The sequence below is a fragment of the Capricornis sumatraensis genome, chromosome 1 (genome assembly GCF_032405125.1).
Source record: "Capricornis sumatraensis isolate serow.1 chromosome 1, serow.2, whole genome shotgun sequence".
Lineage (NCBI taxonomy): Eukaryota > Metazoa > Chordata > Mammalia > Artiodactyla > Bovidae > Capricornis > Capricornis sumatraensis.
Window position 1 is genome coordinate 188,698,182 of NC_091069.1, and position 25,361 is coordinate 188,723,542.

Here is a 25,361-nt window from a genome sequence, read left to right on the forward strand (position 1 = left end):
GCAGAAGATATTAAGAAGAGGTGGCAAAAATACACAGAAGAACTGTACAAAAAAGATCTTCACGACCCAGATAATCACAATGATGTTATCACTCATCTAGAGCCAGACATCTTGGAATGTGAAGTCAAGTGGGCCTTAGAAAACATCACTACGAACAAAGCTAGTGGAGGTAATGGAATTCCAGTTGAGCTATTTCAAATCCTGAAAGATGATGCTATGAAAGTGCTGCACTCAATATGCCAGCAAATTTGGAAAATTCAGCAGTGGCCACAGGACTGGAAAAGGTCAGTTTTCATTTCAATCCCAAAGAAAGGCAATGCCAAAGAATGCTCAAACTACCACACAATTGCACTCATCTCACATGCTACTAAAGTAATACTCAAAATTCTCCAAGCTAGGCTTCAGCAATACGTGAACTATGAACTCCCTGATGTTCAAGCTAGTTTTAGAAAAGGCAGAGGAACCAGAGATCAAATTGCCAAAATCCGCTGGATCATGGAAAAAGCAAGAGAGTTCCAGAAAAACATCTATTTCTGCTTGATTGACTATGCCAAAGCCTTTGACTGTGTGGATCACAAACTGTGGAAAATTCTGAAAGAGATGGGAATACCAGACCACCTGACCTGCCTCTTGAGAAACCTGTCTGGAGGTCAGGAAGCAACAGTTAGAACTGGACATGGAACAACAGACTGGTTCCAAATAGGAAAAGGAGTACGTCAAGGCTGTATATTGTCACCCTGCTTATTTAACTTATATGCAGAGTATATCATGAGAAACGCTGGGCTGGAAGAAACACAAGCTGGAATCAAGATTGCCGGGAAAAATATCAATAACCTCAGATATGCAGATGACACCACCCTTATGGCAGAAAGAGAAGAGGAACTAAAAAGCCTCTTGATGAAAGTGAAAGAGGAGAGTGAAAAAGTTGGCTTAAAGCTCAACAGTCAGAAAACGAAGATCATGGCATGTGGTCCCATCACTTCATGGGAAATGGATGGGGAAACAGTGTAAACAGTGTCAGACTTTATTTTTCTGGGCTCCAAAATCACTGCAGATGGTGACTGCAGCCATGAAATTAAAAGACGCTTACTCCTTGGAAGAAAAATTATGACCAACCAAGATAGCATATTCAAAAGCAGAGACATTACTTTGCCGACTAAGGTCCGTCTAGTCAAGGCTATGGTTTTTCCAGTAGTCATGTATGGATGTGAGAGCTGGACTGTGAAGAAGGCTGAGCGCTAAAGAATTGATGCTTTTGAACTGTGGTGTTGGAGAAGACTCTTGAGAGTCCCTTGGACTGCAAGGGGATCCAACCAATCCATCCTAAAGGAGATCAGTCCTGGGTGTTCATTGGAAGGACTGATGCTGAAGCTGAAACTCTAGTACTTTGGCCACCTGATGTGAAGAGTCGACTCATTGGAAAAGACCCTGATGCTGGGAGGAATTGGGGGCAGGAGAAGGGGATGACCGAGGATGAGATGGCTGGATGGCATCACGGGCTCGATGGACATGAGTCTGAGTGAACTCTGGGAGTTGGTGATGGACATGGAGGCCTGGCGTGCTGCGATTCATGGGGTTGCAAAGAGTCGGACACGACTGAGCGACTGAACTGAACTGATTCCCTCTTTAATCTTACTGACTAAAGCCCAGGATACACTGACTCCCCACAGATAAACTGGCTATTCTCTAAAATGCAGATGCTTAGGAAAAGTCAACTGTGTTCATTTCCAAATCTGTTCATGCCATTATAAATACTACTGCACTTAAAAAAATATTAAACATTATGTTAAATGATGAAACAGTGGAAAAGAGCAAGCTGCTGTTTCTATGACAGCTAAATGGATATTTTAGAAAAACGTGGTAAAGATGAGTTGCTCTAAATAACTGTCATGAAGTAAGGTATGGACAAGATAACTGCAGAAAACTGAAAAGTTCTACGAAAATCTAAAATTTTGCACACCTCGGGTGATTCACAGGTACCCAAGCTTTTACCGCTTTTATTTAATTAAAAGTATAAATTTTGCATGACCCATCATTGATGCAGCTTGTGCCAGAAAAGGATGCTGCAGACCTCCAACTGGCAGAAAAAAACTCAAACAGTTTTGGACTGTATCAAAAGATTAGGGGGGAAATGAATATTTATTTTCATTTAAAATAAAATATTGAAGGTATGCATATATTTGTAATTTTTAACAATGCTCTAACCAATTTCAATTAGCTGGTTCTTTTCAATAAGCATTTCAAAAGAGGGTGTCAACTGTAATTGATAACATTCTCCTTCAACAATAAAAAGGTCAAAAGAAATAGAGTCACTCATGCAAATCAAAATTACTATACCTTTTCCTTTGAATCCATGGAGAAAAGATCAAAAGAAAGAGAAAAGCAAGAAATCAGTTCAAAAGTTCAGAGAAAAGACAGGTAAAATTTCAAGAGTATAAGTGGTAAACTTTAGTTATCTGTGAGAATGATACTAAATGTGATTAAATGATATGTCTAGCATTTATATTTAGGTATTGGTAAATAGAAACAGAAAAAATTCATAATATCCAAATTTTAGCATAGTAAACCCAAGTCCATTAAATTTGATAAAAACAATTTCAAAAAGATAATCCACTAAGGTGTACTAAAACTCAAAAAATGAAAAACTAAAGGGCCTTATGACAGGGATAGATCTCTAATAAGAGTCAAATTTTTTGAGATCCTATAATTAGGTAAGAACCAAGATATATAACAAATAACACATACCTTTACTTCCTTAAGAATAGGAATTTTACATCATGCTTAAGAAACTTATGATTACTATTCTAATGACCCAGGCCTTCATTCCAAAGAGACTCTAATGGTACTTAAGTTCTTCCTGCTCCACTTTTTCCTATGATCAACAAAGATGTTTAAAAGATCAGATTTAATCCAGACCTCAAATCTAGACACTTCTTAGCATTATTACTGTGCCATTTGTTCCTGACTTTCAAGCAAATTTTAATCCATTTGTTAAAACTCATTGACCAGATATCCGATTCCTACAAAAATAATGAGTAAAATTTATTAATTGCATGATTAAAAATCCAAACCATAACTAGAATGTTATGATTCTTTCTCAAAATGCTCATTATGGCATACTTTCTTTTTCATGAGACTTTAATTAAAGATTACTGTTTCATCAAATCCATGAGAAAGTTGCTTGGGTCTATAAAAAATTAGAAAGCAGGCCCAAGGAAATTGAGACAGCAATGAAAGACAATGTACTCTTCTTCTCCCCTGTTAGCTTTTTATCTTAAAAGACTTCATTTTAATTTGTTGCAGTGAATTCTACATGGGTTTGATTGTAAGCAGGCACATATTCTTAGAACCTTGGGGGGTAAGGAAGAGATATTAAAGCAGATAGAGTTGAGAGTGAGTACTGGTAAGGGGGAACAAAAATAAACATGTTCTGCTGATAGATAAACATATGCATTATAGTCTATCCTCGTTCATCTTAGTTCTTGCATTCTTTCCTTTTTGTATCTTGGAATTTGCCTCCATTTCTCTCAGAACAGGTGAACAACTTGGAGGGATGGAAACGTACTAATCTTGGGATTCAGTATACTTGGATTCTGAATTTGGCTTTGCACCTGTCACTTAACCTCTCTGGTTCTCAAATACCTCATACGTAAATAAGGTGACTGACTAAAAGTCCTTTCAATATTTTTTCCCAAAGTTCTATCAATCTAATACCAACCCTGCCCTCATAGGAAAACAAGCATTCTTATACCTGATAGGAGAGCAAGTTGGTAAAACTTTCTAGGAGGCAGTTAGGCAATATACATCAGAACCGTTTAAAGTGTTCATACCCTGACATAAGCAAGTCCACTGTTAGGAATTTGTCTGAAAGAAGTAATCATGTGCACAAAAAACTGCAGTTACAAAGATGGTCATCACTCTATATTTTTGTTTAGAAACAACCTAAATGTCTTATAGTAGAACGTGATTGACTAAATGGTGAATCCATTTAACAGGATACATATAGCCATTAAAAATGATGTTACACAGAAACAGACACACAGAAAACAAACCTATGGTTGCTAAAGGAGAGGGATAAATTAATAGATACAAACCACTACATATAAAATAGATAAACAACACAATCCTGTATATCACAGGGAACTATATTCAATATCCTGTAATAAACCACAATGGAAAAGAATATGAAAAAGAATATATATGTTTGAGTATGTGGGTGGGCGTGTGTGTATATATACACACACACACACACACACACACACACACACACACACACACACACACACACACACAGGACCTGTATCACTTTGATGTACACCAGAAACTAACACAACACTGTAAATCAACCATACTTAAATTTAAAACAAAAAAGCTAATAACACAGGAAAAAAGATATTACAGATGATTTTAATAATTACATAGAAAAATGTTCATTATAATGAAAAAGCAAGTTAAAAATTAACATGATTCAATTTGGGGGTGCACATATGTATACACATATGTATAGGAAAAAAGATTACAAGGTCATATAGAAATGTTAGGAATTATTTCTGGATGGCAGATTTTGGTGTATCTTCAATCTTTTGCTCATCTAAACTTATAATGAACACATATTGTGGAATAAGAGAAACAATTAAAGAATCAATTTAAAGTTTTCTCTAGAGAATTGTATTTTTTGTTTCCATTCTTCTCATCTCCAGAAAATAATTTGTATCCATCACCTTTGAAAAGATTAGATGTTAAAATCACATGATGAATAGGCTCCTGGTATAATGGAAAACTTGGAAGTCAAATTATTCAAAAACAAGGGAAAATGACTAGTTATTCACTCATGATAAAGATGCAAGGCCCACAAAGATCAAATTATGGTTCTGCTATTAAGGTGTTCCCAGGTATTCCATAAACAATATTCTGTAGCATCCTTACTAAAATACAGTGTCATCAGGAATTCCATTTAAGAGAGTACCAAAAGCTTTAAAATCCGTGAGAACACTAAAAATGACAGGAAAACATTTTCTAGTAATATTTACACAGAACAAAATGTTTTGCTCTTAGTATTGAGGGCAAAAGCAAAGAAAGATGAAAATCAGGGTTATTTAGTCTCACAGAGGAAAAAAAAATGAAAAAAATACTTAGGATTATCACATACTATAAAAATAAAACTAACAAAAGTTCTCATCTCAACCCCAAAAATAAAGTGATTATGGGCTAAAAAAAACTTTCAGTTTAGAGGGATTTACAATGTAAATGAAAAAACCTTACTATCAGTTAAGAGTTACTGAAAATTACTGAGAAAGCCTGGAAATCTTTCCCTGAAGATCTTTGCAAATACTTACTACTCAGATATGATTTAGAATAAAAAAATTACCACCACCACAAACCAGAGGCAGACAAAATGACAAACCTTATCACTCTCAACTTTACATTCTTTTTGTCTAGGTCTGCAGAGAGTCAAATGGTGTATGATATGATAGCTTATAAATTCACAGAGAAGAAAATAAACTTGCAATGAGCAACAAAATGAAGCTGAGTCAAGCAATTTTTAACTATAAAAATGCTCATTGGTACTCTTCAAGTTTTTCTGGCATTTTTCAGAAAAATAAAGTTTACTATAAAAACTGTGACTAAGAGACATTATCTTTTAAAAAACTCAAATACTTTATATTTAAAATAAGCAGCTAGAAAATTTACCAAATATTAAGGCCAGTCCATGAGATGTACCCACTGCTATCAAACTGGATACTGCCTGAGAACAAAAAGAAGATTATATTTTAAAACATTACATCAAGGATCTTGAAATAATCAGAATTAAATTTGTTGGTCTTCTTTCCTCTAGACACCAGATAACATACCAACTATTATAAATAAGGAAAATTTCATCTAGGAGGCAAAACGCAAGATAAAACTCAGAACATCTTATTTCTTGGCATCCCTCTAAATTTACTCTAAGGGTAACAATACTAAAATATCATATGTTCAACATTATAGGTAAAAACATGCCACTTAACTTCCTCTAAAGCAATTTAAAATAAAAAAAGTTCAAGGGTCCAAAGTAAAGGCACTTATGCTACCCAACCACGAGCCTCCTATGAGGTGTGGGAAAAGGACAGGAAAGACCTTCCCCAGCTCATTCACAACAGCCAAAAGGCGCCAGAAATACTCAAAACTCAGCCCACTTCCCTCACCAATTGACTGACTAATAAGAGAGCTACAGGAGGCAGCTGGTAATAGTTGAAAATAGAAAAGAGGGCACTAGTGTGCTTTCAATATCCCCCAGTTCTCTATAATCACCCCCACAGATTTACTATTTGGCAAGCTTGGCAATGGAGCTCAGAGCTGTTAAATGTACTATTTACCACAAAGTCATTTTACCGAACACTGTTTCCACTCCCTATAACCAAAAGGAGGTCAAGTCACAGAAGGAGCAAATGTACCTGGGTAGGATAGTACCACATTTAATAAATCTGGAAAAGGGCTAATCAGTATCCCATTAAATGCATCTCAAAAAACAAAACTGAAGAGTAACAATACACTAGAAACAAAGAGAATATTCAACATGAATAAATTTTAAATGATTGCTGGCAGTAAATAACATATGAATTTATTCTCATAAAATGTATGTAATAACTGAGTATCAGAAGAATAAATCTAAGAAAACCCGGTAAGAGAAAGCTTACCTTTAAAAGATTATTTAAAGTATACTTACAATTGCTGTAGGCAAGCCAGCATCTACTTTGTCCTAAATAAAATTTAAAAATAAAGTATTTGAAAAGATATTTCCACTTTTAAACCAAAAAAAATGGTAAAGGCCCTCTCTTTACATATATAATTCAGACAAGAGGTGGAGCCATCACTTTTGCCCCCAACTACAGAATTTTAGCACTGATGTTACAGCTTAGGATAGTGATTCTCAAAAGTCAAGGAGCATCAGAGTCACCGGGAATATCTGTTAAAATGCAGATCCCTAGCTACACTGCTAGAACTAGATTCCAAGTCAGCAGGTCTGGGATAGTGCCCAGGAATTTGCTTTTTCTTAGGAAATTTTTATGCAATGGACACATTTTACAAAATCACTATCTTAAGGTATCTCCATTATCTTAGGTGATCATAAAATGATAAATACACTTTAATTTGAGTCAATTTTAAATATAATCCCATGTCATATTACCTTGAGGAGGATTCCAAAATTAAGCAACAAAGTTCACAACTCCAAAAGTTTCATCTCTCTTAAGTGTTCTCCAGGCATAGACTACAAGGTTATGATGCTCAACACCCTAGGAAGCCCTAATAACATCACTATCCACATGGCTGAAGGCATTACTAAACAGCCATTCAGAGGAGATACCCCAAAATATAACTAGCTTTACATGTTAATAAACCAACCATCACAGAAAAGCATACAATTTAAATTGAGCTGGTAATCCAAAATTAGAAAAACAAAGTATGAAGACTGTCACAAGAAAAGCAGTTTTCATTTTAACATACCAAAGGAGCTCAGCCATGGCAATGAAATAAGAACAGAATGCAAACACTCTGGGATTTATTAGAATTTTTCCCTCCTCTTCAAGAGAAAAGAGAAACCCTTTTAAATAACAGATTTATCTAATCATTGTTCAATGTCTGAGTTTTAGTTCAGTCTCCATTATTCAAAATATTTTTAAAACTGCACAGGTGGGTCAAATGACTGTTCTGGTTCATCTTGATTTTGAAAGGAATGAATTTCATCACCTACATAAGGATTAAATTCAGAAAACGTCATGGAAATGTAATCCTCAACAGGTGGTTCCCATTCTAGCAAATATGAGTTACTCTCCACCTAAAAGAGGAAGGACAATTGCCTAGGTTTCCTCCATTGCTTGCCTATCTCTCTATTTAAATTGAATTCATGATATATGAGTTGGGCCAGGATATACCAAATGCCCTCAGAGGACACTTTTTCCTTTTTTGTTGTTTTTGGGGTTTTTTTTGGTTTGTTCTGGTTTCCAGGGGGCGGGGGGGAGGGGGGTAGGGGGTGGGTGGTTCTCCAGTAAGAGCTTTCACTGATAAACCTAAAAATTACAATGTGGCTATGGTGTCATGATCCACTTCTGTATCAATCTCTTACCCTCATAAAAAATAAAACTTTGTCCAAACTGACTATGCAAAACACTGACTAATAAACTCCATGAAAAGAACATAAAAACATATCAAAGTTCCTGGGATATGAGTCACTATTCATATCAACATCATTATTATTTCTATTACTTATAGAATCTATATATTGAATTCAGAAAACCAAAACCGAAAGACTATGTAAAACTATAAGCCTCGAGGCCAAAGGAAAATTTGATAAACATACCAGAATCAGCATCTATTGTCTTAATGGACTATTAAATATTTTCACACTAATCCAGTGCTCCAAACCATTTTCAAAACAGACACAGATACTCTGTTCCAGCCATTACACACTGGCCACTTTCACCAATACCACCCCCGTTTCACAACAAAAGCAGCACTACACTTGGAGCCAAAAACCCCCAATTTTGAGTAATTGCTCTGCTATCTCCTAACCCAATGATGTAAGACAAGTTAATATCACCTCTGAGTCTGTCTTCTCATTTGTAAAATAGGATATGGCTTTCCCTACTTTCAAAGTTGTAAGAGTATATGAAATAAGGTACAGGAAAAGACTTTTGTGAATTATAAAAACATCACTCAGTTGTAAAAGATTCTGATCAATCATTCCTCCATATGAAAACACTAAAAAAAAAAAAAAAAAAAAATCGCTCTACCTCAACCAAATACACAAGATGGCAACTAAACTGAAAAGGAATTTAAAGAAAAGGCAGATAGTGTTTCTTTTAGGCTTGCTGCCATATTTCATTTAGGCACACCCGAGACTCCGGGCAGACCTTTATTTCATGGCTGCACTAATTTCTATGTCAAAATGTGTAGCTATGTCTTATGAGTCAAAAATAATCACACAAAACCCATGAAAGCCAGATTCTGTTTTTCTTAAGCCTCGGGCCAAGAGAAGTGCTGTGCTTTGTTTTATGCTCATTCCTGCTTCATTATGCCATTGCAGGTTATAAAGCTGGGGGAAGAGAACAAAATACTTACAGCTGCAGACACTATCTGGGCAGAAATTCCCTTCAAAAGTGAATGTCGCATAACTGATCCATGGAGTGAAAAAGAATCAGGTAATTTCTTCTTTCTTTAAGAAAAAAAAAAAAAAGGAAAACGTTCACGAACAGAAAATAAAAACTGAAAAGGCAAGGTCTTTAAAGCTTTGAAAGAAGAAAAAGTAAATAAAAACAAGAAAAGCAGAAAGCAATACTGTATTAATTTGTTAGCTCTGTTTTCTGAAGACTTATAAAGTCTAACAGTCTCACATTAAAATGTTACACTAAATTCACCCTGAACCTCAGAGAAGCACAGCAGGAAAATGAATAAAGCCACCATCTCTTCTTCACAGATTCAACCTATTCCTTGCTCACCTTAATAACTGCAGCAAAAGGCTGTGCTACTCATCAGACGGTCACTTACAGAGAAGCCCTGCTTCCTGGTCTACATCACCTCTACCTGCCTTCCACCTTTGCAACCATTCTTGCGCTACTGTTGTCTGTAACGACCCTCTCATTCTCCCAACCAACCACCTCAAATTTCCTACTCATTACTCATTCTCTGATGCTCCTACTAACAGCTCCTTTCACTTACCCTACTCATCACTGTACAAAAAATACTTCTTTAAGCTTTTACCAAACATGGAACACCTACTCCCTTTCACTGAACACCTGGCTTTCATGACTAAAAGTATGTTCTGGGGATACAAATATAAAAAGCTCAAAGTTCCCACTCTCAAGGCTCTCATATCCTAGCTAGAGGGACTAATGAGTAACTCACTCAAATTAAAGGATAAATTTTAGAAAAGAAAAATGAATAAAGCATGATAGAAACAAAATAAAGAGTTTAAATCTTGTTTATTAAGGGGATATCAGGGACAGCTATAGAAAAGAGAAGACATCTGATCTGGCCTTGATGGATAACTAGGAGTCTGTCAAACAAAAAAAAAAAAGCACAAGCAAAAATATGAAGATGTAATGGTGTACAGTGTGTGTGGGGAATGTGAGTACACAAAAGGCATGGGCCAGGAGGCAGAAGTGGGAGTGCTCAGCGTTTCTGTCAAAATAGTAAGCAGGCTTCAGACTGACACCATACAAAGCAGTTCGGACATTACTATGTGGGCAAAAAGATGACACCACAGCTTTTAAGCAGGTTAGTGAGCAAATCATCAAAAACATTTAAGTTATTGTGATTCCATACAAATCTTAGGATTGCCTTTCTGTGAAAAAATGTCATTGAGATTCTGATAGGGACTGACCTAAATCTATACAAAGGTAGGGGTAGTATGAACATTTTAATTAATCCATGAACATGGAAAAGCTTTCCATCCATTTGTCTTCTTTAATTTATCAATGTATTTTACCTTTCAGTGTACAACTCTTTCACCTCCTTGTTCCTAAACGTCTTCCTAAGTACTTCATTGCTTTTGATGCTGCTGTAAATGTGATTTTTATTTTTTATATATTTCATTGTTAGTTTATAGAAACACAACTGATCTCAATCAGCCAAAGTAATCTTAAGAAAAAAGAACAAAGCTGGAGGCATCACACTTTCTGATTTCAAACTATATTATAAACTATAGTAACCAAAACAGTATGGTACTAACATTAAAAAAGACATAGATCAATAACCAGAATAGAGAGCACAGAAATAACCACTTGCATATATGGTCAACCAATATTTGACAAAGGAGCCAAGAACACTCAATAAGGAGAGAATACTCTCTTCAACAAACGGTGCTAGGAAAACCGGGTAATCACATGCAGAAGAAGGAAACCATATCTCTGTCTTATACCACTCACAAAGATTAAATGGCTTCAAGACTTAAACATAAGACCTCAAACCACAAAACTAGGAAAAAGCAAACAGAAAACCCCCTGACAGTGGTACTGGCATAGATTTTTTTAGTTATGTGTGACACCAAAAGCACAAGCAACAAAAGTGAATATACATATTATATATATATATATAAATATATATATATAGGACTACATCAAACTAAAAAGCCTCTGCACAGCTAAAGAAGCAATCAAAACATAAAAGGCAACTATCGAACAGGGAAAAGTATCTGCAAACCCTTAACCCCATAATAACCAATACATAAAAAGAACTCTTACAACTCGGGAGCGAAAAAAACAACAAATAGGTATTTTTCCAAGGAAGACATACAGATGGCCAATAGGTCCATGAAAAGATGCTCAACATCACTGATTATCAGGGAAATGCAAATGAAAACCACAATGAGATATCACCTCATACCCATTAGTATGGCTATTATCAAAACCACAAAAGAAAAGAGTTGGTGGGGATGCAACAGTGTCCCTGGACACTGTTGGTACAGATGTAAATGGTGCAGCCACGATGGAAAATAGCATGGAGGTCCCTCAAAAAATTAAAAATAGAACTACCATGTGATCCAGCAATCCCACTTCTCGGTTGTACACCCAAAAGAAACAAAATCACTACCTTTTAAAAAGCAACTCATAGAAACAGAGACTAGAATAGTGATATCCAAGGGCTGGGAGAAATACAGAGATGCTAGTCAAAGGGTATAAACTTACAGTTTTAAGATGAATAAGTTCTAGAGATCTAATGTACAGTGTAGTGACTACCATTAACACTGTTATATACTTGAAAGTTACTAAGAAAGTATATCTTCGATTTTCTTACTCCAGAAAAAAATTATAATTATGTGAGGTGATAAAGGCATTAAGCAACCTTTCTGTGCTAATCAGTTCATAATATACACATATCAAAGAATTACACTGTATACCTTAAATCTACACAGTACTGTATGTCAATTATATCTCAATAAAGCAGAACAAAGTTCAGTTGTAGAAAAAACTGATGAACAAGTTAATATACCCAGCCATGGCCCCTATTTCACAAGAGTTGACAACCTAAAGAATACAGCCCTGGTACGGGCAAAATTTTAAAAGTTGAAGAAAAATACACCGACAAGTTATCAACATTAAAGTTACACATGAATTCAATAAACCATTTACATTATGCTTCCTCCACTTCTCCTTCCTTTTCATGTGCTCTCCAAGAATGTGGAAGGTGAAAGCAGCCAAAATGAAGCTATTTAGGGTTAGAAGTCCTTTTCCCAAATCTTTAATCATCTTTGCAACTCTCCTCTGAACCCACTCCAAGGGAATGAAGAAATGCTGGCGCTGTCCTTAGACAGCGGGAGGAAGGTGGTGGAGGAAGGAGGGAGGGAACAGAAGGTGGAGGAAGGTGGTGGAGGGAACAGACGGCTGGTGAGGTGATTCCCACCACCTTTCCCACACAGCTCCACATTTCCACCACGGACACTGCTCCAGGTCTGATGTGTGCGCCCTCTAAAGGCTCTCCTGCTTCTGGGACTCCCTGGCTATACTTGGCTTCCTACTGGGGGCTTCCCAGGTGGGATTAGTGGTAAAGCATCCGCCTGCCAATACAGGAGATGATCCCTGAGTCGGGAAAGATCCCTGGAAGAGGAAATGGCATGGCACTCCAGTGTTCTTCCCTGAAAATTCCACGGACAGAGAAGCCTGGTGGGCTACAGTCCATGCAAAGAGCTAGACACAGCTGAGTGACTGAGCACACAGCCTGGAGCTGCAGAAGACTGGCATGGTACCCACCTTCTTATGCTCTCCTCTCAGCAGTACCAAAATCTTCAAGGTCTAACAAGCACTTCATTTCCACTACTTTCCATGCAGGGCTTCAGCAGACCATATTGTATACAAGTGTGATGTAAACGAATACTTATCAGAGAGCCAGAAATAAACCCATATACCTACAGTCAGTTAATCTCCGACAAAGAAGGCAAGAATATAAAATGGGGGAAAAAAAGCCTCTTCAGCTTAGTGGTGCTGGAAAAGTTGAACAGATGTATATAAAACAATGAAGATAGAACACACCTTTTCATCATGCACAAAAATAAACTCAAAATGGCTTAAAGACTTAAACATAAGCCACGACACCATAAAACTCCTAGAAGAGAACATAGGCAGAACATTCTATGGCATAAATAGTACCAATGTTTTCTTTGGTCAGTCTCCCAAGGCAAAAGAAATAAAAACAAAAATAAACAAATGGGACATAATCAAATGTACAAGCTTTTTGTACAGCAAAGGAAACCTTAAGCAAAATGAAAAGACAACCTACAGAATGGGAGAAAATATTGGCAAACGATACACCCAACAAGGGTTTAATTTCCAAAATATATAAACAGCTTATACAACTCAAGAACAACAAGAAAAACCAATCGAAAAATGGACAGAAAACCTAAACAGACATTTCTCCAAAGACATACAGATAGCCAACAAACACATGAAAAGATGCCCAACATCACTAACTATTAGAGAAATGTAAATCAAAACCACAATGAGATAACACCTCACACCAGTCAGAATGGCCATCATTAAAAAGTCTACAAGTGTTGAAAACAGTATGAAGGTTCCTCAGAAAACTAAAAATAGAATTACCATATGATCCAGCAATCCCATTTTGGGGCATACAGCCAGACAAAGCTATAATTCAAAAAGACACATGCACCCTTATGTTCACAGCAGCACTACTCACAAGACCCAAGACATGGAAACAATCTAAATGTCCAATGACAGATGAATGGATAAAGATGTGGTACCTACATACATTGGAAGACTACTCAGTCATTAAAAAAAAAAAGAATTAAATAACACCATCTGCAGTAACATGGATGCAATCAGAGATTATCACATCAGGTGAATTAAGTCAGAAAAAGAAAGACAAATACCAATATGATATCACCTTTACGTGGCATCTAAAATATGGCACAAATGAATCTATCTGTGAAACAGAAAGAGACTCACAGACAAGAAAACAGATTTGCGATTGCCAAGTGGGTGGAAGGGTTGGGGAGGGATGGACTGGGAGTTTGCGGTTAGTAGAACTACATAAAGAATGGATAAACAACAAGGTCCTACGGTACAGCACAGGGCATTCACTCTCCTGGGATACTGGAAATATCCTGGGATAATGGAAAAGAATATGAAAAAGAATGTATGTATATGTATAACTCAGTCACTCCTGCTATACAGCAGAAATCAACACAACTCTGTATATCAACTATACTTCAACTTTAAAGAAAAAAAAAAGAATACTTACTTTTTTAAGTTGGTCCTGTCACCACTATCTGAGCTTGCCACAGATGAAGTATCATAAGAGTGAGAATCAATAGTATCAATGTTTAACAATGTAGGATCTTCAAGAACAAAAGATTCATCTTCATCATCAGTCTAAATTAGAAGAACATGGATACATAAATTCAAAAGTCCAAATACTCTATAAGTCAAACAGGCATTAATGGGTTTCTCCAAATAAACATATGCTTACTCTGTTTTCCACCCCTTTTCTGTGCATTGCTATTGACCAGAGAAGCACAGTACAGAATTACATTTCAACTCTAGATATCTCTCCCTACTTTTTTCACTCCAAAAAATTATTTCTTGTAGCTGAAAGTAGGAGCAGTTATGCAGATTATACTTTTAGTTGCCAAATATTTCTTCATATTCAAACTTGTCTAGGTGCTTTACTAGGTAACAGCCAATGGCTGACTGAAGAAAATAAATACCACCTGACTATAAATAGTATGCCTTAATAAACATGACAAACAGAAGAAAGGCATTCTGGGTTGGCAACAGCATGTGCAAACACAGTGATTTCATAATATGGATTGTGCCGATGAAAAAGGAAGTAGTCTAAGATGAGCAGAGTATACAAGGAGGAGTTGGAGATGCTCCTAGAAACATAAGCTGGGACCCACATAGTAAAAAGCTTTATATTTCACTAAGCTAGGTGACAGGAGGTCCCACATTCACCACTGCATTCCTAGTGCCTAGTACAAAGCCGGACACACAATCAGTACTCATTTACTTAATAAATTAATGTACTGTATACCGCAGGCAGCTGGAAGGCAAGATCTCTAAGAAATCAACACATGATGAGAATCATGTATAAGAAGATAAATGGGGTAGAATGAAGATGAATGAGAGTAGAGGGGAAGACTGGGGCACGGAGACTAATAAGAACCAGGAAAAGGCTACTGCAATGTCAAGGAAAGAGAGAAGAGTTCAGTCTAGGAATGCAGCCAAAGGGGCCAAGAGAAGGAATAAGGAGACATTACTGAGGTCATTAAAGATTCCTGCTTACCATTTAAACAGTGTTTTGCAGGGGGCAGAGGGGGTTAAGTTTAAGAAAGAAGTCAAAAAGATTCCAAGGATTCTAGCTAGAGCAACTAGGCAAAAGGTAATACTACTAATTGAGATAAGAAAGAATAGGAAATAAAGCAAAATAAGTCTAGCTTCAAACAAGCTGACTCTAGGCAGCAGACATTAGAGAAAAAAGTTCTGATCATACCTTCGGTTTCAGCTGGACTACCTTCTCCCTTATTTCTATCCACGTTCTTAAGACCGCAGGCCACACTCCACTTTCTCGACCCATTACTGGCTACTGAGTACTACTCTTGAAGTTACCAGTCAACTCTGCCAGCCTATGTTCCTTCAGCATGCTACTGCCCCCTACGCATCAAGTAATACCACTGACCAAGCCTCACTTGTGGCAATTTTCTCTTCCCTTAGTTTCCAATGCTTCTCTTTACTGTTCCTTCAACTTATGTGGTCTCTTCCATTAGTCATGTTCTCTACTTTCTCTTCAGTGCAACCTTTGAGTGATTTTGTTCCCCAGGATTATATTCTTGGATGTTGGCTCTTGCTACTTCACACACTTTCTGTATGAACAAGCTAACCCACACCTATAGCTTCAAATACCATGTCACGCTCAGGACTCCAAAATCTGTATCTTTAGTACCAACATTTCTCTTGAGGTTTAGGCCACATTTCCAACTGTTTTTCAGATATCTCCACATACAAATGGAGTGCTAAGAACAGGATGAAGGTTTGCAAGGAGCACTGTGTTACTTGAGAGCTGTGCAAGAATGGAAGGACTGCCTTAGGGAAAGGGAACGGAAACAACTCATAAATGAAATGCAGAACCAAGGTCTTAAGCAAGAAAGTCAGCCAGAATCTTATTTGATTTTCTTAAGCAGCCCAGGGATATAATTAAAGAAAATAGATTAGCTAAATTAAGCCAGGGTTGAGGGCTTACAGGATTAAGTAGGGGGAAAAAAATGAGGAAGATAATTAAGGGTATCAGTGAGGCTGAATTTAAAATTACTAGCTTCACGGTGTGTGCTGTGCTTAGTCGCTCAGTTGTGTCCGACTCTTTGAGACCCCATGAACTGCAGCCTGCCAGGCTCCTCTGTCCATGGAGATTTTCCAGGCATGAATACTGGAGTGGGTTGCCATGCCCTCCTCCAGGGATCTTAGGAATCAAATCAGGGTATCTTGCATTGCAGGTGGATTCTTTACCAACTGAGCCACCATGGAAGCTACAGAGTAGAGATATCAATTCTCACAAACTGATGTGTAGAATCTACACAATCCTATCAAATTTCACCTGGTATGTGTGTGTGTAAACCAATAAAGTGATTCTAAAACTTACGTAGAAATGCAAAAGACTAAGAATAAGCAAGGCAATCTTAAAGAACAACAAAGCTGGAAGATTTGAACCTACTGGATATCAAGACCTATTATAAAGGTTCAAACAGACTGTGATATTGGGGCCAGTACAGAAAGACCAATGAAATCACACCCACCATATACGATCACCTGATTTAAAACAAAAAGTGACACCACAGAAAACGGTGCTCAGTAAGTGCTGCTGCCACATACCTCACATACACACATTTTACATGAACTGCGGATCTAATGTAAAAGGTAGAACAATAAAGATTTTAAAATAAGATGGCATCAACATAACCTTGAAATTTGCAAAATTTTCTTCAATAGGATGCAGCAAAAAGCTAACAAAAATGGAAAAACTTAGTAAGCTGAACTACTGCTAAGAACTTCTGCTCCTCCGAAGAAACCATTAACTGAGGGAAAGAGTAACCCACAGAATGGAAGAAGATATTTGCAATACATACATCTAATAGAAAGCTTGGATACATCACATATAAAGAACTCCTAAAAATACTTTAAAAATCAACTCAACAGAAAAAGGGCAAAACACATGAAAAAGCAATTCACAAAACAGATATCCAAAAGGCTACAACATATGTCAAGGAACACAATTTCATCAATCTTAAATTGAGATTAAAACTCTGATGTGATGCTACTACACACCTGTTAGGTATGAATGGTTAAAGTGAAAAAGAGAAAAATTAAAAAGTTGATGAAGATATGGTGTGTGTGTATATATATATAACCATATATGATATGGAAATACATATGATAATATCATATATAACCATATCAGGTTATACATATAACCATATCCATATATTGCTGCAGAAAGCATATACTATCACAACCACTTTGAGAAACCTGTAGCAGTATCTACCAAAGCCCGTATCTGACCATGCCCATATCTAACGATGCAGCGATTCTACTCTGAGGAACATACCCAGAAGAAATGTGTGTGTGTGTACACGTGTGTAGGTACCTGAAGACATGAATAAGAGTATTTACAGCAGCACTTGTCAAAGTGGCCAGAAACTGCATATTATAAAACTTCCCATAAACAGCAGAATGAATAAAAAATGGTATGTATTTTACACAGCAAAGGGAATGCATGAATAACTACATGCAGGAAAATACAAATGAATCTAAAAACACAATATTAAGGGAAATAAGTCAGATGCACAAAAGCATATATTGTATAATCCCATTTTTATGAAGTTCAAAGCCAGCAAGCCAATCAATGCTAGTAGAAGTCAGGACAGTGATTATCCTGGGTTCGATACTAAAGAAGCACAAGAGGAGTTTCTGGGGTGCTAGCAATGCTTTATTTCTTCAGATGGAATCCAGTTACAAGAAGAATTCTGTTTGTGAAAATTCACCAGGCTATACACTTATGACCTGTGCACTTTTTCTTTATATATGTGGTATCTCCATTAAAAGTCCAAAAGAAATATCCGGCTGCATGAGCCAACAGCAGAACTGAAGTCAGGGCTACTCTCAAACACTGGGGACTAAACAGAATCAAGAGATTTGGTCCTAAGGAGCGCAAAGAGGAGGTTTAATGGAAGGAAGAGAATGTAGGGATGGGGGAGGATTATTATTAGAGAACGGAATTTCAAGGTTAAAAACCTCAGAAGTAGCACAGTTTCAAAGGATGCCAAGGCCCAGTAACATTATTTCATGATCTAAGTTCTGAGATTTAGCATGTCTCAGCAATCTCCAACTTTCTGTAAAATAGATGGCCACTTCTTCCCAGCATCTCTTCAGGTTTATTTATGAATTTTATAGGATATATGCACCCACATATCCTGGAGCAAGTGCTTATTTACACTTTCTACTTTTGTCCCTTTTCTTTCTTAAAATCACTCAATACTTCTTCCCTTTTTAGTCTTCATGTTCTACAATTTAAATTATTTTCACTTGTCCACCTGTTGAGCTCCCTGGTGGTGTGACAGCCAGCCAATTTCCAGTCCTATTTTTCTCTCAAAATCAGAGACAATCACACAGCACTTCATAATCGCAGTATTTAACACTGTGACCCAAATGCACAAGGCACCCAGATTAGTGAGGAAGATAACAGTATCATCATCTCAGTTAACCACTAGTGATTATTATACTTGCTGATACTAGTAGGTATGTAAATTCCGCAAAGATAGCTTTCCTTCATTATAAACTACAGCCTCATTCATAAGAGCATTACTTTGACATTATTGTACAAAGATGTAGAAACAGGGCTTTGTACACATCCCCTAAGACTATTTTTAGTTCTCACTTTGTAACTGAAATAATTATGTGATTAACATCATGTTATGAAAACTGACAAATTAATCTCTTCATCTCTAAATGAAAGATTTCCTCTCTATTAGAAAGCAATAAATAAATATGACTTTAACAGGATAGTCTCTCATTGACCAAAGCCTTCTTGGTCAAAATTATAAATGCTCAAGTCTTAATACAGATCGAGCATAACATTTAAAAATATATTCAAAGAAACAGCGATATCAAGCTGATATTTTAAAAGAACAAAAGATGTAATTCACAGAGAAAGTAGTTTGCATCCTAGATAGTACTGCCTATAAACCTGAAAGTATAGATAAAGAAGTAATAAAGGGACCAGAGCAGAAAAAAAAGCAAACCAGGGCCCAACCCCACCTATGGGGCCAGTGGGCATTTCTGTTGAGGAATCTTTGCATCATCTTTTACAAAACCTAACTATGGATCTGAAACAGATTCTTTAAAATCTTTCTTAAATTAGGAGCTAAAACTTCCAATGGGAGTCTTAAGCAAGTTGTTAAAAGATCAAGAAGACTGAGGTGAAGAACTGTCAGCAGATGCAGGGTACAAAAAAGCCAGCACACTTCATCAACATGTGCTTCCAAAGAGCTCCTTTATAGACTTTATGATCTGCTAATTCAGAAGGTAACATCATTTCAGAGCTCTGAGAAACTTTTTAATTGAGATGGTATTCACAAGATAAACTATAGCGGCTTCATTTTCTTTATATAGAAGGGTGATGAAGTGCATTACAAGGCTGCGGATAAGCTTTTATATCTCCTGAGGCAAAGCTATTTGAATATCACTGGTAGAGATGACATTGTCAAAACATAATACAAATCTCAAAAGTGTCATGAATTTAGTATTTCAACTCACTTAATAAAACACTTCTTTAGTCGGCCCAAGTATGAGGTATTATCCTGGGCATAGAGATGAACAAGACATGGCTTCTGCCCCTGAAAAGCTCACAATCTAGAACTTTCTGCAATAATGGAAATACTCTTGGTATCTATGCTGTCCACTACAATAGCCACTAGTCACATGTGACATGTAATTACTTGAAGTGTCCCTTGTCCAACTGAGCAAATGGATTTTTAATTTTTCTTTACCTGTAATCAGTTTAAATTGCCACATGTGACTGTTGGCTCCCTTACTGGACAATGCAGATCTGGAAACATACACTATAACCCGGAAGTATTCAAATCAACATGATAAAACAGCGACTGTTAATATATACTTACTTCATTTAGTATGCTTTCCAGTGTCGGAGGAGTATCAACCTGAGGAATATCGAACTCCTTATCATCAATCTAAATAGAGAAAAGAAATTAATACTCACATAATAATGCTTTCCCTCTTATAATTGGGAGCATGTTTTAATTGAACCATTATCCATTAGAAGACAAACAGACCACCAAACTCTTCTCACGGAAAGCCAACTCAATAATTCATGACATTAAGGGTTAGGTCAAAAAACTACAGAACTGTTTCCTTTTCTATCCACATATTCAGTTTATCAAGGACAAATACGCACTGATGACAACATCCTAACAATCCTTTCCAGAAAGCTTCTGTTGAAGGGCTTTGGCATCTGCATTCTTAAACAAAACAGCATTTCTTGCGACAAACCCTAAACTTCTAAGTCATAAGAGATATACAAAGGTCTGACACTGAATTTCCTAATTATTTCATAAATTATGGTGGTGGATGATTAGGTCAAACAACTTGTTATTAAATATTCATATTGTCACAAAAACCTATTGATATCAGATCAATGAGGAAAAAAAATCACTGCACAAGAACTCTAAGTCTACCACTAGCACTATGATAGAGGTATCATTTAACATAGCTGCACTTCAGTTTCTTCCCCTGTAAAATGGAGTATCAGAGCACTGTGAAGCTCAAAGGAGAATATATATTAGTGTTTTATAAACTATAATCAGCTATAGAAATGAAGAGTATTGTTTCATAAAACTGTATACAGATGCCTATTAATCTATGCAAAAATGATGAATTTAGAGTCTTTGAATTATAAAATGCACTCTAAGCAACATTTTGGTTAAACATCATCACTTGACAAAAGTTGAATTTTTACCAGATCATTTCTGAACTCCAGTTCCTTGTCCAGATCTATGTAAGAGAATTTTGAAAGTGAAGCTTCTAGACTGAAAGACTTGTTCAGATCCTCATCAGTAGTCTTGGCACAGAGGCTTTGTTCCATATTTTCATGGTCTGGTTCATTTTCCATGTTTACTTTTAATCACTGTATTCAGTCAATCCAAGCAAGTTTTTGTTTTTTGGCCTCAGATCATGATGAACTGAATGATGATCTCCTTTCAAAAAAGAAAAAATATATTACTTAGATTTCCTCAAATGGACATACCAAACACTTACTGGGTCAGACTTTTGTGGAAACTGATTTCACTCAATCATCTGATTATAGACAAAGAGAAATCATATCCTAGGGTACAAGCTATGATACAGAGGGGGAGGGTTTTTATGGGAGCACAAAGGAGGACTATCTGACTTAGGAGTCTGGGAAATGGCCCACCACCCAAAGTCCTAAATCTGGTGACAGTGATGACATAGGACAAGCTCAACCACTAGACCTGGTACCAATCAGATTTATGTACCTAAGAACAAGAGGGTAACTGGTGCCGAAATCTGCAGTTAACCCCTTCTTCACATTCCCAAACTTGAACAGATCTCCAGTTCTCCGTGAAGACAAGCATATAGACCAGTTTCGTCATCAAAATCCAGACAGGGCCAGAGACCTCTAAGGGAAACTTCGTGTAGACACAGAGGGCCCAGAACGGGTAGCAAGTCACTTAACAGGACGCTAGCAAATCTAAAGGCTCAGCTCTATTAGGGGAGGCAACAATGACACCAGTGTAAAATAACGCCATAGCTGACCAGAGATTTCTAGAAAGAAGGCTAGCTAAGGGAATGCAGAGACAGTAAAGAAAAAGAAATGTATGCAATTTTTGTTTTCTCACAGCTCTAAATGATACACTACCATATCAAAAAGAAACAGAATCTGCTTTATTTAAAAAAAAAAAACTGTCTAGAAAACAACTGTCTGCAAAATTTCTGAAAAACTAAAAATATACTCAGGAAAAAAATATATATAGTTTAACCATTAAATTTGCCCTTACATGTTTTTTGTTAATAATTAGGATACAAGTGACCGAACTTTAAAACGTTTATCACTTAGCTCTGCCTGTATACAATAAAAAAACCAAAAATATGAAAACAGAAACAATGCCGCAGTAATGATAATAATAAAACTAAAGGTAATTTTGTTTTCTAGGCTAGGTGTTTCCCAAGGTACCCCATGAGCACTAATTCTCAGTAGGAAGCTTTCTCAAATGATATACTGCCCGCAGACGGCAGAAGGAAACGGCAACCCACTCCAGTGTTCTTGCCTAGGAAATCCCATGGACAGGAGAGCCTGGCGAGCTACAGTCTGTGGGGTCGCAAAGAGTCAGAGACGTGACTGAGCAACTAAGTGCTCATGTACCACCAAACTTCCCCACCAGACAAACTTCTCTCACTCTTATTCCTTACTTGAAGTGAAGGCAGAAAAAAAAAGCTAACAACCACTGAGCCACTGAAAGAATTAATTTTCTTAAAAGGAGTTGAGAATTAGTTGTTGTTATTGTTCTTTTAAAAATAACATGCCCAAAACTCACTGACAATTTTATCTAGTTAGGCTCATTTTTCAGAGAAGGCAACAGCACCCCACTCCAGTACTCTTGCCTGGAAAATCCCATGGACGGAGGAGCCTGGTTGGCTCCAGTCCATGGGGTCGCTAAGAGCGACTTCCCTTTCACTTTTCACTTTCATGCATTGGACAAGGAAATGGCAACCCATTCCAGTGTTCTTGCCTAGAGACTCCCAGGGACAGGGGAGCCTGGTGGGCTGCCATCTATGGGGTCGCACAGAGTCAGACACGACTGAAGCAACTTAGCAGCACGAGCTGGCTCATTTTTAAGTGCTTAATGTAAATTCTATGCATAAGACATAGACTCATGAAGACTGATTTTCAAGAGCTGAAACCAATTTGTGTAGCTAGTATATTTGTGTATTACCAAACAGATTAATTCCTTTCACGTGTCACAGAAGACAGACTCTGAGGTTCTGGCCTACAAACACATGCTATCGACTACATTCCTAGAAGACATAACTGAGGGTACTCTGTGTCTGGCAACATTTGAAAGTATCTTTCCAGTCTCGGGTACTAAATGTACTTCTCCTTTTGCAATAAGCCAAAGGCAGGAGCAATATTAGCCTTTATGAGCCTTTCTTCAAGGAAGAATGAATTGGCTCATGACAAATTACTTCTCAATAAAGTTCCCTCTTATTTGTACCACTTAGCAAAAATGATTTCAATTAGTCAAGGGGTGCCTACAAATATGCACAAATATTCACAATCAGTGTTTCCCGAAGACAGTTAAGTTTTATTCTTATACATTTTTTAAGATAGTGGAAAAAACCACGTAACAAAAACAAAAACTTTAAACTCTATAACCTAAAACGTTTCATTCTTCACATTTGTGTCCCCAAAATAACTCTGAAAGGAAAACAATTTTTTCCTGGCTCTTTTTCTCTCTTCTATCTGGAGTTAATAAGAGGTTCTCAAAACAGCTCAGCATCTGTGAACTCCAATACCAGGCTGAAGAAGTTTCAAGAAATCAAGCATTCTCTGAAAAAAGAATGTCACCCTGCCATGCCACCCTACTTCATTTTCAACCTTCACTTCACCGAGCTCCTATTAGTGTAATATGGTGGCAAACTGGAAAGAATATAGACCAAAGAGTCAATTAAAATCGTATCTGAATCTGGACTTTACCAGTTCCTATCTATGACCATGGTCAATCAGTCTACCCTTTCTGAGCTCCTCTATTTCTATATCTGTAAGATGAAATATTGTGACCATTTGTGCTGCTTGCCCAGAGCATCACCTCTTGTTCTGGGGAAAGCTCTTTCAAACTATTTGCTTCCTGTGGAGGCTGTCAATAAAAAAAGCCCCTAGTAACAAAGACTGCACAATACAGCCAGGGTCCTTCACCAAGATGCACCAAAATGCAACTGGTAAGGAAGAGCCACTCCCGCTGTTCGTTAAACAATGCATAATAAGGCTAAGCAATATTCCCCACCTCTACCCCATCCCATTCTGCAGAAAAGGAGGTCATTTATTCAATACATATCAACACCAATTATGCATCTGTCACTGTCTCTACCAACAAAATTTACTCTCTCGGTACAAATTTCATTCTTGCTCAAGAATGAAAGCAACCTATAACCAGAACCAGAGAAGAGGAGGAAAGAGTGTACTGATATAATGCAAGCCCCAGGTTCCCATCTTTTATGTAGGATGTTAGCTCCGGACATAGCTTCCCAGCATTTAGGCTACATAAGCCAACATAGTCCCCCAGTTTTTCTTTTTTTCTGGCGGCGGGGAGGGGGAAGAGTCACAATTAAGACTCCCAACTCTCAGGAATACAATTACCTATTTTGCAGAGTTACTGTGAAGAACATATGATAGAATGACTGTAAAGCATTTAGAATAATGTCTGAACACAGAACAAGTATTCAAGAAATTTAAAACTGCAAGATTTCCAAATTCTTTTAAAGACCCTGAAACAAGATCTGGTACTTTTGTAAAAGTCTAGCCAGTGCTAAGTATATCCAAAGGTCACCTTACCGGAAGGCTATACTTCTTATAATAACAATAATAGCAAAGTTTCCTCATGAACTGAATCGACTTCTCTGGTGACTTGGACAGTAAAGAATTCACCTGCAATGCAGGAGACCTGGGTTCAATCCCTGGATGGGGAAGATTCCCTGAAGCAGGAAATGGCTACCCACTCCAGTATTCTTGCCTGGAGAATTCCATGGACAGAAGAACCTAGTGGGCTACAGTTCATGGGGTCGCAGAAGAGTTGGACACAAGTGAGTGACTAAACACAAACAAGCAAAACATAAACAGAATGGTAGAGGTTAGCATCTTGAGTTGGGGAGACTACCCTGGACTATCCAGATGAGCCCAGTGTAACCAAAGAGTCTTTAAAAGTGTGAGAAAGGGGCAGAAGACCGTGTCAGAGAAAGAGATGTGACAAGAGAAGCAGGGTCAGAGAAGTGCTGTGCTGCAGGCTCTGAAGATGGAGGAAGGGTGCCAGGAGCCAAGGAATTTAGGCAGTCTCTTGAAACTGCAAGAAACAAGGAGATGGACTCTCTTCTAGAAGGACCCTGGCCCTGCCACAGCTTGATTTTGGCCTAGTAAGACCAATGCTGGACTGGTGCACTATAGAACTGCAAAATAATAAATATGTGGTTCTTTTAAGCCATGAAATTTGTGGTAATTTGTTACAGCAGAAATAGAAAATGAATATACTAGCAAACTTCAATTGTTTCTGGCCATATCACCAGCATTCTGAA

At 37.2% G+C, this 25,361-nt stretch overlaps 1 protein-coding gene across 1 annotated transcript in view; it reads right to left on the minus strand.

Annotated features, from left to right (window-relative positions):
- VPS8 (VPS8 subunit of CORVET complex) overlaps positions 1 to 25,361 on the minus strand; it is a 300,926-nt gene that overhangs the window by 270,168 nt on the left and 5,397 nt on the right. The window contains exons 2-8 of the mRNA XM_068987935.1: positions 21,016 to 21,253; positions 20,162 to 20,230; positions 14,233 to 14,363; positions 9,100 to 9,193; positions 6,707 to 6,739; positions 5,692 to 5,746; positions 2,338 to 2,343 (exon numbers count right to left, since the gene is read on the minus strand). Of these exons, the coding sequence (XP_068844036.1) occupies positions 2,338 to 2,343; positions 5,692 to 5,746; positions 6,707 to 6,739; positions 9,100 to 9,193; positions 14,233 to 14,363; positions 20,162 to 20,230; positions 21,016 to 21,168 (541 nt within the window). The 5' untranslated portion in view covers positions 21,169 to 21,253. The remainder of the gene's footprint in view (positions 1 to 2,337; positions 2,344 to 5,691; positions 5,747 to 6,706; positions 6,740 to 9,099; positions 9,194 to 14,232; positions 14,364 to 20,161; positions 20,231 to 21,015; positions 21,254 to 25,361) is intronic.